General features: G+C 41.1%; 1 protein-coding gene across 1 annotated transcript in view; it reads left to right on the top strand.

The window, feature by feature from the left end:
• The window catches only part of LOC126272168 (uncharacterized), a 31,278-nt gene extending 18,155 nt beyond the window's left edge, over positions 1-13,123 (top strand). Inside the window, exons 2-3 of the mRNA XM_049974809.1 lie at positions 8,538-8,748; positions 12,153-13,123. Of these exons, the coding sequence (XP_049830766.1) occupies positions 8,538-8,748; positions 12,153-12,842 (901 nt within the window). The 3' untranslated portion in view covers positions 12,843-13,123. The remainder of the gene's footprint in view (positions 1-8,537; positions 8,749-12,152) is intronic.
• Positions 13,124-14,352: the final 1,229 nt, after the last annotated feature.

Here is a 14,352-nt window from a genome sequence, read left to right on the forward strand (position 1 = left end):
ATTTAAAAGCGTAAATTGGTGGTTAGAGCTGAAAATCTGGTTTTTACAATGAAAGGTTGTTGTAAAGTAAATTTTAGCTTTTTCTCCTAAAATTTAAAGATATGTGTAATACAAAATATAACAACAAGTAACAGTATAATAAGTATATGTAATTTTGTTTATTATAAGTAATTAACCTTTACAAATAACAGAGCTGTTATAATTTAATTATGAAAATGAATATTCAACAGAGATAAGAAAATCTAAATGTTTGTATAAATGTCAGATAGTTTGTCAGAAACTCCATTCATCTGAGTACTTTAAAAAATAAATAAAGGATTTATTTATGTTATTTGACATCACTATAATATATAACACAGAAAAATGTTGTCATCATTCTCGTCATCATCATTCTCTTTTCTGGGATTTTATCAACATTTCCTTGTTGCTAGTTTTCTTGTGATAATGGAGGGTGTGGAGGCATTGTTCGTATGCAGAGGGTGTGTCTCCCATCGCAAGATGTCCTGGGGGCCTCCAGCTGCTTTCTGGGCGGAGCACTTTCCCACCTTCACCCTTTTACTCCTCTTCTCAGATACAACAGGATTCATCAGGATTTATCTTTTATGCCCTTCCTCTTTTGGCACTCCTCCTGGCTTGACACATGAAGGATTGAGGGACTGATGACTTCGGAGTTTGGACCCTTTGACCTCATGAATCCATCCATCTTCATGAAACCTCATATTTGTTATGTACAGTATGTAGAAACATAAAATTGATGGTTTTGATACCAAGGCTATGTAAAAACTTCTTTGTACCTGCAGGAGCTGTCAGTAGCTTTCGTCTTGCATTTCAGGTACTTGAGAAGTTGATGGCATTTCAGAAGAAGAAAAAGCCGAAAAATGTCTTTACACAAATTCCAAGGTTAGTTTCAAGACACGCAATTTCCATTGGACAAAAGTGATCATTGTTAAGTCCCAATATGAAGGAGGATGTTAAAGGGTTTGGAATGAGACAAAATATAAATTAATAAAAAGGTGGCAGTCAGAAAGTACTTCTCTATGCTGTATTAACAATTCACTACAACTAAACTGCTACCTACCATTTGTACTTACACAAGTAAAAATGGATATAACAGAATTAGCAAGAAGACAAAAAAAAATCAGTTTATTGCATCTTTCACACAGTCATGTTTTCTAACAATAATTTCTTCTCTACTATCTCACCCTCTTTCCTTTGCTCCTTTCTTGCTTAGCATATGTAACAATCTGTTGTTGTGGTAATGCTATCTTCCTTAAATAATCAGTCACTATATAAACAACCTAGTATCTGGAAATAATTAAGAGCTCATAAGAATAGTGTGTGGTAGTGTATGGTGAAATGAATCGGTCCTGATGATGTTGCTTTAATACACAAATCAAAAAAAGTTTTGCATCACCTCAGTTCTGAAACCGGTACAGAAAAATGGAATAGAGATCAACATAAACATAATTTCCGCCCTTTTTATTGCTCATGAAAACCAAACATTGCATGTTGTACCACCAAACAGTGAGACCTTCAGGGGTGGTGGTCCAGATTGCTATGCACACCAGTACCTCTGATACCCAGTAGCACGTCCTCTTGCATTGATGCATGCCAGTATTCGTCGTGGCATACTATCCACAAGTTCATCAAGGCACTGTTGGTCCAGAGTGTCCCACTCCTCAATGGCAATTTGGCATATGTCCCTCAGAGTGATTGGTGGGTCACGTCATCCATGAACAGCCCTTTTCAATCTATCCCAGGCATGTTCGATAGGTTTCATGTCTGGAGAACATGCTGGCCACTCTATTTGAACAATGTCATTATCCTGAAGGAAGTCATTCACAAGATGTGCATGATGGGGGTGCGAATTCTCGTCCATAAAGATGAATGCCTTGCCAATATGCTGCTGATATGGTTGCACTGTCAGTCGGAGGATGGCATTCACGTCTTGTACCGCTGTTACTGCACTCTCCACGACCACCAGTGGCATACTTCAGTTCCACATAATGCCACCCCAAAACAGCAGGGAACCTCCATCTTGCTGCACTCACTGGACAGTGTGTCTAAGTCATTCAGCCTGACCTGGTTGTATCCAAACACATCTCCAATGATTGTCTTGTTGAAGAAAAACATGATGCCCATCCTGAACAGTCCATTTGGCATGTTGTTGGGCCCATCTGTACCTCGCTGCATGGTGTCGTGGTAGCAAAAGATGGACCTCGCCATGGATGTTGGGAGTGAAGTTGCGCATCATCCAGCCTACTGCACACTGTTTGAGTCACAACACAATGTCCTGTGGCTGCATGAAAAACATTATTTAACATGGTGGCATTGCTGTCAGTGTTCCTTCGAGGCATAATCTGTTGGTAGTGGTCGTCCATTGTAGCAGTAGGCCTTGGGCGGCCTGAGTGAGGCATGTTGTCGACAGTTCCTGTCTCTCTTTTATCTCCTCCATGTCTGAACAGCATCATTTTGGTTCACTCCTTGATGCCTGGACACTACCCTTGTTGAGAGCCCTTCCTCGCACAAAGTAACAATGCGGACGTGACCAAACTGCTGTATTGACTGTCTAGGCATGATTGAACTACAGAAAACATGAGCCGTGTACCTCATTCCTTGTAGAATGACTGTAACTGATTGGCTCTCGGACCCCCTCTGTCTAATAGACGCTTCTCGGCACTTCTGAATAGTCAAAGGGACTGCGCCTGTGATACAATATCCACAGTCAATATCCATCTTGAGGAGTTCTGGGAACTGGGGTGATGCCAAAACTTTCTTTGATGTATGTATAAAATACAGTTCAGGATTACATGCTTGCTGTCACGATTTATGAGAGGCACCGCAGCAAAGTCTGTGCTGTGGCAGTTGAATGGAAAGCAGATACAACACAGATCAAATGCAAATTGAAAATGACTTAATTAACTTTTGAGAATCATCCTGGTGTTTATTGGTGCACCTCTGAAGTCAAATGGCAAATAAAGGATTATTAATTTAATACCTCTTTTGGAAGCTGTTAGTGCAGTGTTTCATGTTGATCAGCCACAAACAGAAATTATTTGAAAAAGTGGCACACAAATAGCTTCCTCTTTTCTTAGCAGGAGACACAAGGCTTTCCATAATGGAAGTTAAGACTGCTCTTGCCCATTGTAATCCTCCAATGCTTGTGTGCAACTTGGACTTTAAAAAGAAAACCTAAGTTCATTTTCCAAATTATTTTCATGTTTTCTCCACTTCTTTGTTAGCTTTAATACATCTCTGGACTTTGATTTTTGATAATTTAGCTCTTCCAGAACTATGTTTGCCAGAATTGTAATCCTTTTTTTTAAAAATCTAACATTCCTTAGCTCCTGACAGGGGCAACATTAGTTCTGAAAGCTTGAAATCTCAGATCATTTGTCATTGCAAGTATGTTTGTAACTTAAAAAGCATAATTTACTGACATATGATATAACTCCCACCACAGTTAAGTCATCTACAAAACTAGGAATTGTGCTTTCAGACTATGTACAGTTTCTTCAGACCCATTAAAATATTATTTTAAAGAAACAAAATTTATTTTTGTGTTGTAATGTACACCCGTGAGTAATCGAAGTACCCAAACATACCTATTAGCATACAGCGACCCCTTTCACTCTGATGATAGTAGTGACGTACTATGGCATGGACTCTGCAAGACACAATTCTCTCAAATGTCAGATCCTTTAAACAAAAGTTGTGCCCAGTGACTGGAAGTGAGCACTGATCACACCCATCTACAATATACAGTGCCCTTGCTGATGTAACCATGGAACTCGACTGTCATGTACATTACCACTTGACAGGGCCGTTGGCGCACTCTGTCATCTTCAATTAGACCAAATTGTAGAGATGATGGGGTTCCATGCACTGTCCAACTGGCGGCCACTGTCACAGTTCACCAACTTTTCGCCAGGTGTACTTCCTCAGATACTTTAATAATGGCATCCCAAAACGGTGTTGCTGTGGTCAGGATTATAGTTCTGCCTTTCTCGATTGGAAGTCCAAGAGAAATACAGTGTTCTGCAATAGCGGACTTGAGCGCAGTGTTTATGTTCAGTGCAATGTTCTTTACAGTGAGCATGATCTGTCCTATGTAAGCCATACCACATTACAAAGTATCCTTCCGCAATAGCAAGTCGTCTTTCACCGACTCCAAAAGGTCTGCAATCTCAGGTGGTTTGACAGAAAATCACTTTCACCTGAAATTTACTGAGGATTCTTGCTCTTTTAAACAAAATGTTGCCCACAAACAGAAGAAAAGCTAAAACTGGCATGTTTTGTCCATTTATCTACTTCCTGATTCTTGGTTTTAAATGACAGTGTCCTGTTAATCTGCTGGGTGAAATATCTATTTTTTTCTGAACGCTGTCATTAGATGGGCGAGCTGTCATTAGATGGGCGAGCTCTTTAGGTGAACTATTTCAATCTGACACAGCGTAGGCTCTGTGTAAGATTATTTTAAGCATGCTCACAGTTTGTGATGTGTGATAACAACTTCACGCTTGCAAATACAAATCAGTATGAGTGGGCTTATGATAAACTGAATGCCCCAGATAGTCATCATTCTTTTGTGTAATCTGGACATCCAGGCAAGGCAGATGGCCATCTTTCTCCATTTCCATAGTGAACCGAATGTTGTTGTGAATGGAGTTGAAATGGTAAAGAAACTCTCATCAATTTATCTCCTCTTCTCCATAAGGCCACAACATGAAAGTATTGTTCACATACCTCCAAAACACAGTTGGTTTATTCAAGTGCTCTGTCTCCTCAGAATCCTTCATAAAAAGGCTGGCTACCAAGGGAGACAAAAAGGTGCATGTTGCGACGCTGTTTGTCTGTTCTTTCTTGAACATAAAACAGGTTACATCTTAAAGTTGCAACACATCTTTTTCCTGTATCATGGAATTGGGCTGATGGAATGACTTTGGCCAAGTTTGACTGAATCCATAAGAATACAAATTTTCAGCAGATGTGAAAATTTGATTGTCTGTTGCCAAAGCCATTGTCGCCACAAGAGGTAACTGCCCAACCTTCTGTTGTTAATATAACAGAAAAAAATTTGAATGATCTGATACTGTCTGTACTAAGCAAAGGACTCAATTTTGCACCTAAACCTAGAGCATCACCTTTAATATCTGTGAGTGGTGTTGAAGAAGCTGTACATCACCTTCCTTCGAATTCTGCAGAAGAAATTAGAAGGGTAACTTACCATGCCCTTTTGAAAGCTCCTCCTTAATGTAATATCTTAACCTCACAGTATGTATGATGATAAAACGTATGGTATGCTAAGTGACTCTGCCTATAGGAGGACTGATTATGGCCATACAGGACGTGTGCAACGATAAACTTCTGCACTGCTGAATTCTACCTTCTTACCTCAAGAGATCATTAAGAAGTTAAGACCACACAGTTATGTATCACCAAGACGTTATGTCCTTCCAAAAATTCAGAAGGAAAGTGTTCCATTACCTCCAATTGTGAGCAACATTGGAGCTCCTACATATGATTTAGCCAAACATCTCGCTTCTTTGCCGAGACTGTTGGTGGGTCAATAGGCCGGGGGCTTTCCATCTTAGCAGTTCTGACCATTAGATATGGTATCACTTTTTACACAGGTGCCTCTTGAAGATTCTCTGCCACTAACTGACAACAGGTTTCAGATGGACGTAACAGCTCTGTTTTGGCAAGCTTTATTTTCAACCTATTTTATTTTCAGTCAAGAATATTTTGAACGGATTGACAGTGTGACCATGGGCAGCCTTGGTGACAAACCTTTTTATATAGGGTTGCAAGGACAGCGCACTTGAATCAGCTACCCTTAAATCAATTGAATTTTGGAAGTATGTGGATGATTCTTTCATAGTATCGCCTCATGGAGATGATAAATTGATGCAGTTTCTTCACTACCTCAATTCCATTTGGTTCACTACGGAAATAGTGAAAGATGGTTGTCTCCCTTTCTTCGATGTCTTGGTTACATGACTGGGCCATTCAGTTTCACGTAAGCTCACTCAAACTGATTTGTATTTACAAGTGTCAAGTTGTCATCTCCTGTCGCACCCGGGGGGTGGTATGGGTAAGTGATAATACAGGGACCTCTCCGCAGGTCATCGTCATACTTGTCAACGAAGTGCAGGACTCCTGCTCACCACCGAAAACAAGAGGCCATCCTTCGGTAGCATGTGTCTTCCCAGTCACTGCACCACTGCAAACACAGCTGTTCGTCTCGCGTTATCGGCAGCCTATGTAACGCACAGTGATTCCCCAATCCTCCTACTGCTAGTCTGCAACCGATGGTGTGGGATGACACAGAATGTGCCAGGGTGTCCGGCACTCGTTCTCGGACAGAAGGTGCAGATGTGAATAGGTTACGAAGTACTTTGTGCAAAATCTGGAGATCTTCCCAGGTGGCAGTCAGAGATGGTCCACTGGAACCTCAATGACGAGTACCCCTGCCTTCACATTCTGAGGCAGTTCAATATCAGGTAGTCATATCTTAATACCACACAGATCCGACCCTAATACCACACATTTCCAAATACTGCATGACTCGACCAGCTGGCCGACTGGAGAGACACACTGAGGCCGCTTTCAAACTCTGTCGGGTGCCGATAATGCTATCTCACACGATAATGCTATCTCACACGAGCATGCACTATGTTCGTATCCTTTAGAGTAATAACTTAACATCTGACGCTGTTCACGCCACTGATAAGCCCTACCCATGAAGAACAGTAAATGATTTTGGTGCCCATTCTACCTGTCGCACAGAATTGCAGCTCTAATAATTTACATACTTGTCACTGGTGCATACCTGCGCGCTTCATATTTTTGTCAGGTAGTGTGTGTTACGTGAAGACAAACCGACCGCAGACTAGCGATCAGTATATTACATACGTGTCAACATGACAGGACAAGACAGAGCAGACATCACTGTGCTTAAAACACTTATACATGGAGCCCCACTGTCTCAGGTCACAATAGTTTGCCTAAAGAGCTTGCAGAAAGGAACTGATATTATACCCAGCAGATTGACACAGCATTTTCATTTAAAACCAAGAATTAGGCAGTGGATCAAGAGGAGAACACACTGAGAAAATCTTTAGCTTTTCTTCCTTTTGTGGGCAACATTTCGTTTAAAACAGCAAGAATCCTTAGTAAATTTTAGGTGACAGTGATCTTCCATCCATCATCTAAGATTGCAGACCTTTCGGGCTCAGTGAAAAATGACTTGCTATTGCAAAAGGCTGGAATTTGCAAAATACCTTGTCAATGGCTTACACAGGACAGACCATATGCACTGTAAAAGAATGATGCACTGAATATCAATGTTGCACTCGTCTTTTGCAACCAAGCGAGACCACAATTGCTGAACACTGTTTTTCCACTGTACATTCAACTGAGAGTGACAGAACTACGATTCTGATCAGAGCAACATCTTTTTGGGATTCCATTATTAAAGAAACTGTGTAAATACACCTGGCAGAAAAGCTGATGAACCATAATAGTGGCCACCAGTTGGACAGTGCATGGAACCCCATTATCTTGACGATTTGTTCTAATCGAAGATGACAGAGCGCGTCAACAGCTGCAGCGAGCAGTAAGGGGACATCCGAGTTCCACAGATCCACCAGCAAGGGCGCTGCTGCCAGGAAGCGTGGTTCGTCTGTCAACTTTATTTTGACTCATGTGTGGAACACACACAGGTGCAGAAAACTCACACAATACTTGCGGAGTAGAGGAAGTCTTCCTCAGTCATTGATGGCTTACATGAAGGTGGCTGGCAGGTACCCAGCTGAATATTTTGGGATGAATTACACGACGATTGAAATTTGTTTGAACATTAATGATCTTGTTTGTCTAACCATTCTAACATAGATTAGAAGAAATGGGGTGGTGCATTTCTTCCTAAAATTACAGGCGCTGTAATGGAAAAAATGGATGCACATGGTCCAACAGTAGATTCTTGTATAATTTTGAGTGACGCATGGTGGGATTTGTATCTTAGACCCCATTTTTACCCTATGTGAAATCCCCCACCGTAGAAAGCCTCGATTTGTGTTGACCAGCATTGAATCCGCAAATGATATGCTGCCCTGTGGTATGTCTACGAACTATTACATTATGTGATAGTCAGTGGCAATCCGCTATGAACAACACATTATTACCCACTACAGCTGGCTCAAGCAGTAGCAATTTTTTGATAATTATGTTACACTCTTCAAGATGAACACTTGAATAGTGCAGTGTCTGCATGACTTCAGAGATGGAGTGCATCATTCTGAATTGGGTAACAACTGACTGGCTCTGATCATATGCCCTCTTACTGCGGGTGTTTCTCATACTGCATTTGACTGTATCACCTAAATTGCAGTTGCATGATACCATGAACTGCTCTATTTGTCATGGTGGCAGGAGTGCTCTCCAACATAACAATTATCTCTAATTCAATTGCTCATGGGTTTCATACCATAAAAGTTACATTTTGAATTCTCTGATACTATATTTCAATTTCACAGATGCTACAAGGCATTTACAGATGGTGAGCATGACTACATTGTTTTGGAAGACCTGAGTGTCCTTGGTTTCCAGCCAGCCAAAGGACAAGAAACATATAACTTTGAACATTGTGCAGAAGTTCTGAAATGTATGGCTAAGTTCCATGCTCTTTCATTTGCTATGAAAGACCAGGAATTGGAAGAATTCAGAGCAGCTGCACACAATTTGGAGGTAACGTTAACATATGTACTTAATGAAAATGAAACAGTGGATTGAATTCTGAAATGTGTCACACTTATACCTTAGGAAACAGATATTGTACAGCGGGATTAATCTTAAAACACATAAAAAGACAGATCAGTACTTATCAATTAGAGGTAACACTGAGTAGAAGACATTCATAAATCAAAAGCCTGAAAACTGTTTTAATTTACAAGCAAATGCCTCATCAGTGCTTTTATACCTTGCTGACCTAAGTTTCAAAGAAAAGATTCTACAATGGAAAATCCAGGATGTAATGTAACAATATTATGAAAAGGAAAACTGCCACTCACCATATAGTGGGCATGCTGAGTTGGAGATAGGCACAACAAAAAGACTACCACAAATGAAGTTTTCGGTCAGTAAGGCCTTTGTCAATAATGGACAACACACACACACACACACACACACACACACACACAAAGCAACTCACACATGACTGCAGTCTCAGGCAATGAAACCACACCACAAGCAGCAGCACCATTTTATGATGGGCATGGCGACTGGGTGGGCGTAAGGAGGAGGCTAGGGTGGGGAGGGATAGTATGGTAAGGGTGTGGCACACAGTTAAGTGCTGCAGGTTAGATGGAGAGCAGGGAAGAGTTTGGGAGGGGGGAAATAGCAGAAAAGGAGAGAAGTAAAAAGATTGGGTGTGCTAGTGAAATGATGGCTGTGTAGTACTGGAATGGGAACAGGGAAGAGGCTGGATGGACGAGGACAGTGACTAACAAAGGTTAAGGTCAGGAAGGTTACTGGAACATAGAACATATTGCAGGAAAAGTTTCCGCTTGCGCAATTCAGAAAAGCTGGTGTTGGTGGGAAGGATCCATATGGCACAGGCTGTGAAGCAGTTATTGAAATGAAGGATGTCATGTTTGACAGTGTGCTCAGTAACAGGGTGGTCCACTTGTTACTTGGCCGCAGTTTGTCGCGGTGGCTATTCATGCGGACAGACAGGTTGTTGGTTGTAATGAATGCAGCACAATGGTTGCATCTTAGCTTGTAGATCACATGACTGGTTTCACACATAGCCCCGGCTTTGATGGGATAGGTGATGTTTGTGACTCGACTTGAGTAGGTGGTGGTGGTGGTGGTGGTGGGAAGACGTATGGGACAGGTCTTGTATGTAGATCTATTACAAAGGTATGAGCCATTAGGTAAGGGGTTGGGACCAGGGGTTGTGTAAGGATGGATGAGTATATTGTGTAGGTTTGGTGGACAGCGGAATACCATTGTGGGAGGGATCGAAAGGATAGTGGGCAGGACATTTCTCATTTCAGGGCACGATAAGAGGTAGTCGAAACCCTGGCGGAGAATGTAATTCAGTTGCTCTATTCCTGCATGGTACTGAGTTAAGAGGGGAATGTTCCTCTGTGGCCAGACGGTAGGACTTTGGGAGGTGGTGGGAGACTGGAATGATAAGGCACAGGAGATTTGTTTTTGTACAAGGTTGGGAGGGTTCAGTGAGACCCTCAATGTATTTCGAGAGGGACCACTCATCACTGCAGATGCGACAGTCCCATGTAGCTTACACTGTACGGAAGGGACTTCTTGGTATGGAATGGATGGCAGCTGTCAAAGTGGAGTTTTTGCTGGTAGTTACTACATTTGATATGGATGGAGGTACTGATGTAGCCATCTTTGAGGTGGAGCTCAAAATCTAAGAAGGTGGCTTGTTGGGTTGAGTAGGGCCAGGTGAAGCAAATGGGGGGAGAAGTTGTTGAGGTTCTAAAGGAATGTGGATAAAGTGTCCTCGCCATCAATCCAGATCGCAATCTGTCATCAGTGAATATGAACCAGGTAAGGGATTTAGGATTCTGGGATTTTAGGAAGCATTCCTCTAGATTGCCCATGAACAGGTTGGCATAGGATAGTGCCACATGCCCATAGCTGTGCCCGGATTTGTTTGTAGGTAATGCCTTCAAAGGAGTAATTGTGGGTGAGGATATAGTTGGTCATGGTGACTAGGAAAGAGGTTGTTGGTTTGGAATCCATCAGGCATTGGGAAAGGTCGTGTTCATCAGCAGTAAGGCAATGGGCATTAGAAATGTTAGTGTAAAGGGAGGTAGCATCATTAGTGATAAGCAGGGCATCATGTGGTAAAGAGACAGGATCTGTGGAGAGTTGATGGAGGAAATGGTTGGTATCTTCTAAACAGGAAGGCACTTTCTGGGTAATGGGTTGAAGGTGTTGGTGTATGAGAGCAGAAATTCTCTCAGTGGTTGGCCACAATGGGGCGTCCTGGGTGGTTAGATTTATGGACTTTAAGGACCAGTAGGCGATATGAGTGTGGGGAGTGGTAGGGGTGAGTAGAGAGATGGACTCAGGGGGGAGGTTCTGGGATGGGCCTAAGGATTTGGGCAGTGACTGGAGATCCTGCTGGATTTCTGGAATGGGGTCACTGTGGCAAGGTTTGTATGTGGAAATATCTCAGAGCTTGCAGAGTCCTTCTGCCAGGTAATCCTTGCAGATCATAACAACAGTGGTGGAGCCTTTGTCCGCAGGTAGGATTATAAGGTCGGGATTCTATGTGAGTAATCCATTCATCTGGTGCATTGGAAAGAGCAAAACTCAAAAAGCACTTACTTAAAAAAATTTCTTATACAAATCAGATACACATTGAACTTCTTACACAGATATCACAATGCAAAATTTTCTACTTTTCCCAGAAATATACAAGTATGGTTCAGATAGCTTATAAAATAATTATTTATCATGCAATTGTTCTTATATCTTCATAGAAAACATGTTCTTGTATATCTGATAGTTATTTGCAATTTAATATGTTCCAAGTTTAAGAGTCAATGTAACATAAAAAAAGATATGACAAGCATAAGTTCACAGGTTTTTCTTGCAGATGTGATTCAGCCCTTGAGGATCTGCATTACAAATATATCTGTTTAACATTATTTCAATAGTGTAATTACTGTAGCATTCCAAAATGTAATTTATGAAATTCGAATTTTATTAGAAAGATGATTTGTTTTACTGAACATTTTAACTCTATGTTTTTACCTGAGCCTATATGTGTCGTCAGTCTACTGCATGAAGTTGTACGACCATAGTGTAAAAGACTATGGTATAGTTTTTCTGAGATTTGCATGTTTTTCTTTGCTGTATTTTTATTTTATGTGTAAACAGAAATCCAGCTCCTAATTTGTGTAGCCAATTTTTAAATTCAGTCTGAAAATGTAATCCATGCAATCCTGACACCAAACCACCTACATAACACAATTTGTATCTAATCTGTCACACCAAATTACACCATGAATAATTCTTGGGGCAAATTTTATATTTGGCTGGTCAGCTTTGTAATTATTCTTAAATATTGTTTAAGTAAGTTAGAAATACTTAATAGCAATCCTTTATTACAGGAAGTTCTCTACAGTGAAGCGCAACGAGAATGGTACCGAGGAATGATGAAAAATATACTGAATTATTCTCTGGAGGCAGTTTCCTTAGAATATCCTGACAGTGTATTTGAACAAAAGATGAGAGAATTCTGTGAAAGTGCAGTCTATGATAAAGCCATTGATCTTGTTAAGTCTGACAAGCCGCACTCTGTAATTCTGAATGGAGATGCATGGGGCCCAAACTTTTTATTCCTTTACGGTGGTTCTGATGAGCAACTTATAAAAGATCTTCGTATAATTGATTTTCAAATGTCACGCTGGGCAAACCCAGTATGTGATCTCTCATTCTTTCTTTATTCAAGCACATCCAAGGAATTCAGAGATTCAAATATTTCAAATCTGCTTAAAACCTATCACCATAGCCTTTCAGAAATGATCCAGGATTTGGGATCTGATCCACAAGTTGTTTACCCATATGAAATATTTGAAGCAGAAGTAAAACAATTCTCTGCTTTTGGATTCATTATGTCATTGGAAGCTGTGGCAGAGAGTACACTGAATGAGCCTGATAAACCGAAACTTAATTTAATGGAAGGGAAAGAATTTATTCCGCTGCATGAAATTTGGAAGTTTCCCCCATTAACAAATAAGCAAACAATCAAGCGGCTAGCAGATAATGTAAAATATGCCGTAGAAAATGGACATATTTAATACGTAAGGAAACCTGTTTCAGCTTTTAACGTGTTGACTGCCATGTGGCCGCTGACGACAATAGACCTTTATGTCTTACACCATGGTCTGACCCGGCAGTGAAATATCCATCACTATGCATGTGGCAATCAATATGTTAAATAAACTTAATTTCAAATTACTAATTTAAGAATAGTCCTGGTCAGTAGCTAAACATAACCAGAAGAAACTAATTTTTCTTGTCTTTGTCCTCCATGATCATGACTCAACAATGATTAAAAATTTGTTACATTTAGTTGTAATCAATATGTGCAGCTGTTTTACAAGTATTTCCTAATTTTTCTGTAATAGAAATTCTATATCTAATGCATCCTTTCATGTACATGGAACATACCAATTATAACTGGAGTCATGAGTGACAAAAGTCAAGTTTAGGCTTGTTTTACACACTTGACGTCACGCATCATCAGGCAGCCAATGAGCACTCAGTAGTGTTGCAAGCACTCTCCTGTGAATTTCGTAACCAAAGTGACCATTAAACTCAACTGAAATGAGTTACTTACTGAATTTTTATTCCATTTGTTGCTAGTTGTCGTGGCTGACGAAAGTGGTAAGTGACAAGCTCTACATAAGCAAGTGAAAAACACAATTTGCAGGATACATTCTTTCTTCAAGTGAAAAGACCCTTTACACACTAACTTCAACTGTCGCTTGGAATCGGGAATGCTGGAATCCCCTTCAGTGCCTCAACCTGTGCGACCTGCCATTATTCATGAATTGGACTATAATGTGCCGCTGCCCCCCCCCCCCCCCCCCCTCCAACACATGCACACACACAAAAAAAGCATGTCACTATTGCTGTTAAGGGCCTTCACCAATGAACATGAGGAAACATCACAGGCTATATGAAAAGTACAATAAGTAGAGGTAGGTTACATTGGTGCAGCTGTGATCATTATGTTTCTATCTGTCCTCCTTCAGCCCTGACATAAGATTTTGTGAATGAAAAATTTATATTGGTGGTCATGTGCTGTGGTTCATGGTGTGGGTTCCTGTAGTCAAGTCCTAGTTCATGAACCACGCGCAACGTATGAGTGGGCAAGTAAGTGGTCCCGACAGTCGAGATACCAGTTACTTTGGAATAAGGCTGGGCATCTCGGACATATTCTGAGTGGTGGTCACCGTTGTGCTCATACAGCAAAGACTGCCAAATCCACTGGCTAGTCCCTCAGCTGTTAGGGGTAAAACCCAATGGGACTCGGGGCAAGTAAGGCTAGCAACCTGCTTCCCTGGTACTTTAAATATGATACTGGCAACAATCAGAGCAAAATGCCTCGCACCTTGGAAGTGACGGAGTCCCACCTCTAACTGGCAAACAAATGGTAATGAGATGGGGAGCTATTAATATCAATGGGGGCTACTCTGGGAAGAAGGTAGAGCTGGCACAGGTTGCAAGTGAGATGGGGCTGGACGTTTTAGCTGTTAGTGACATTCGGATAAGGGGTGAGAAAGAAGAAGAAGTGGGAGAATA

Source organism: Schistocerca gregaria, chromosome 5, assembly GCF_023897955.1.
Source record: "Schistocerca gregaria isolate iqSchGreg1 chromosome 5, iqSchGreg1.2, whole genome shotgun sequence".
In the NCBI taxonomy this organism is placed as follows: Eukaryota; Metazoa; Arthropoda; class Insecta; order Orthoptera; family Acrididae; genus Schistocerca; species Schistocerca gregaria.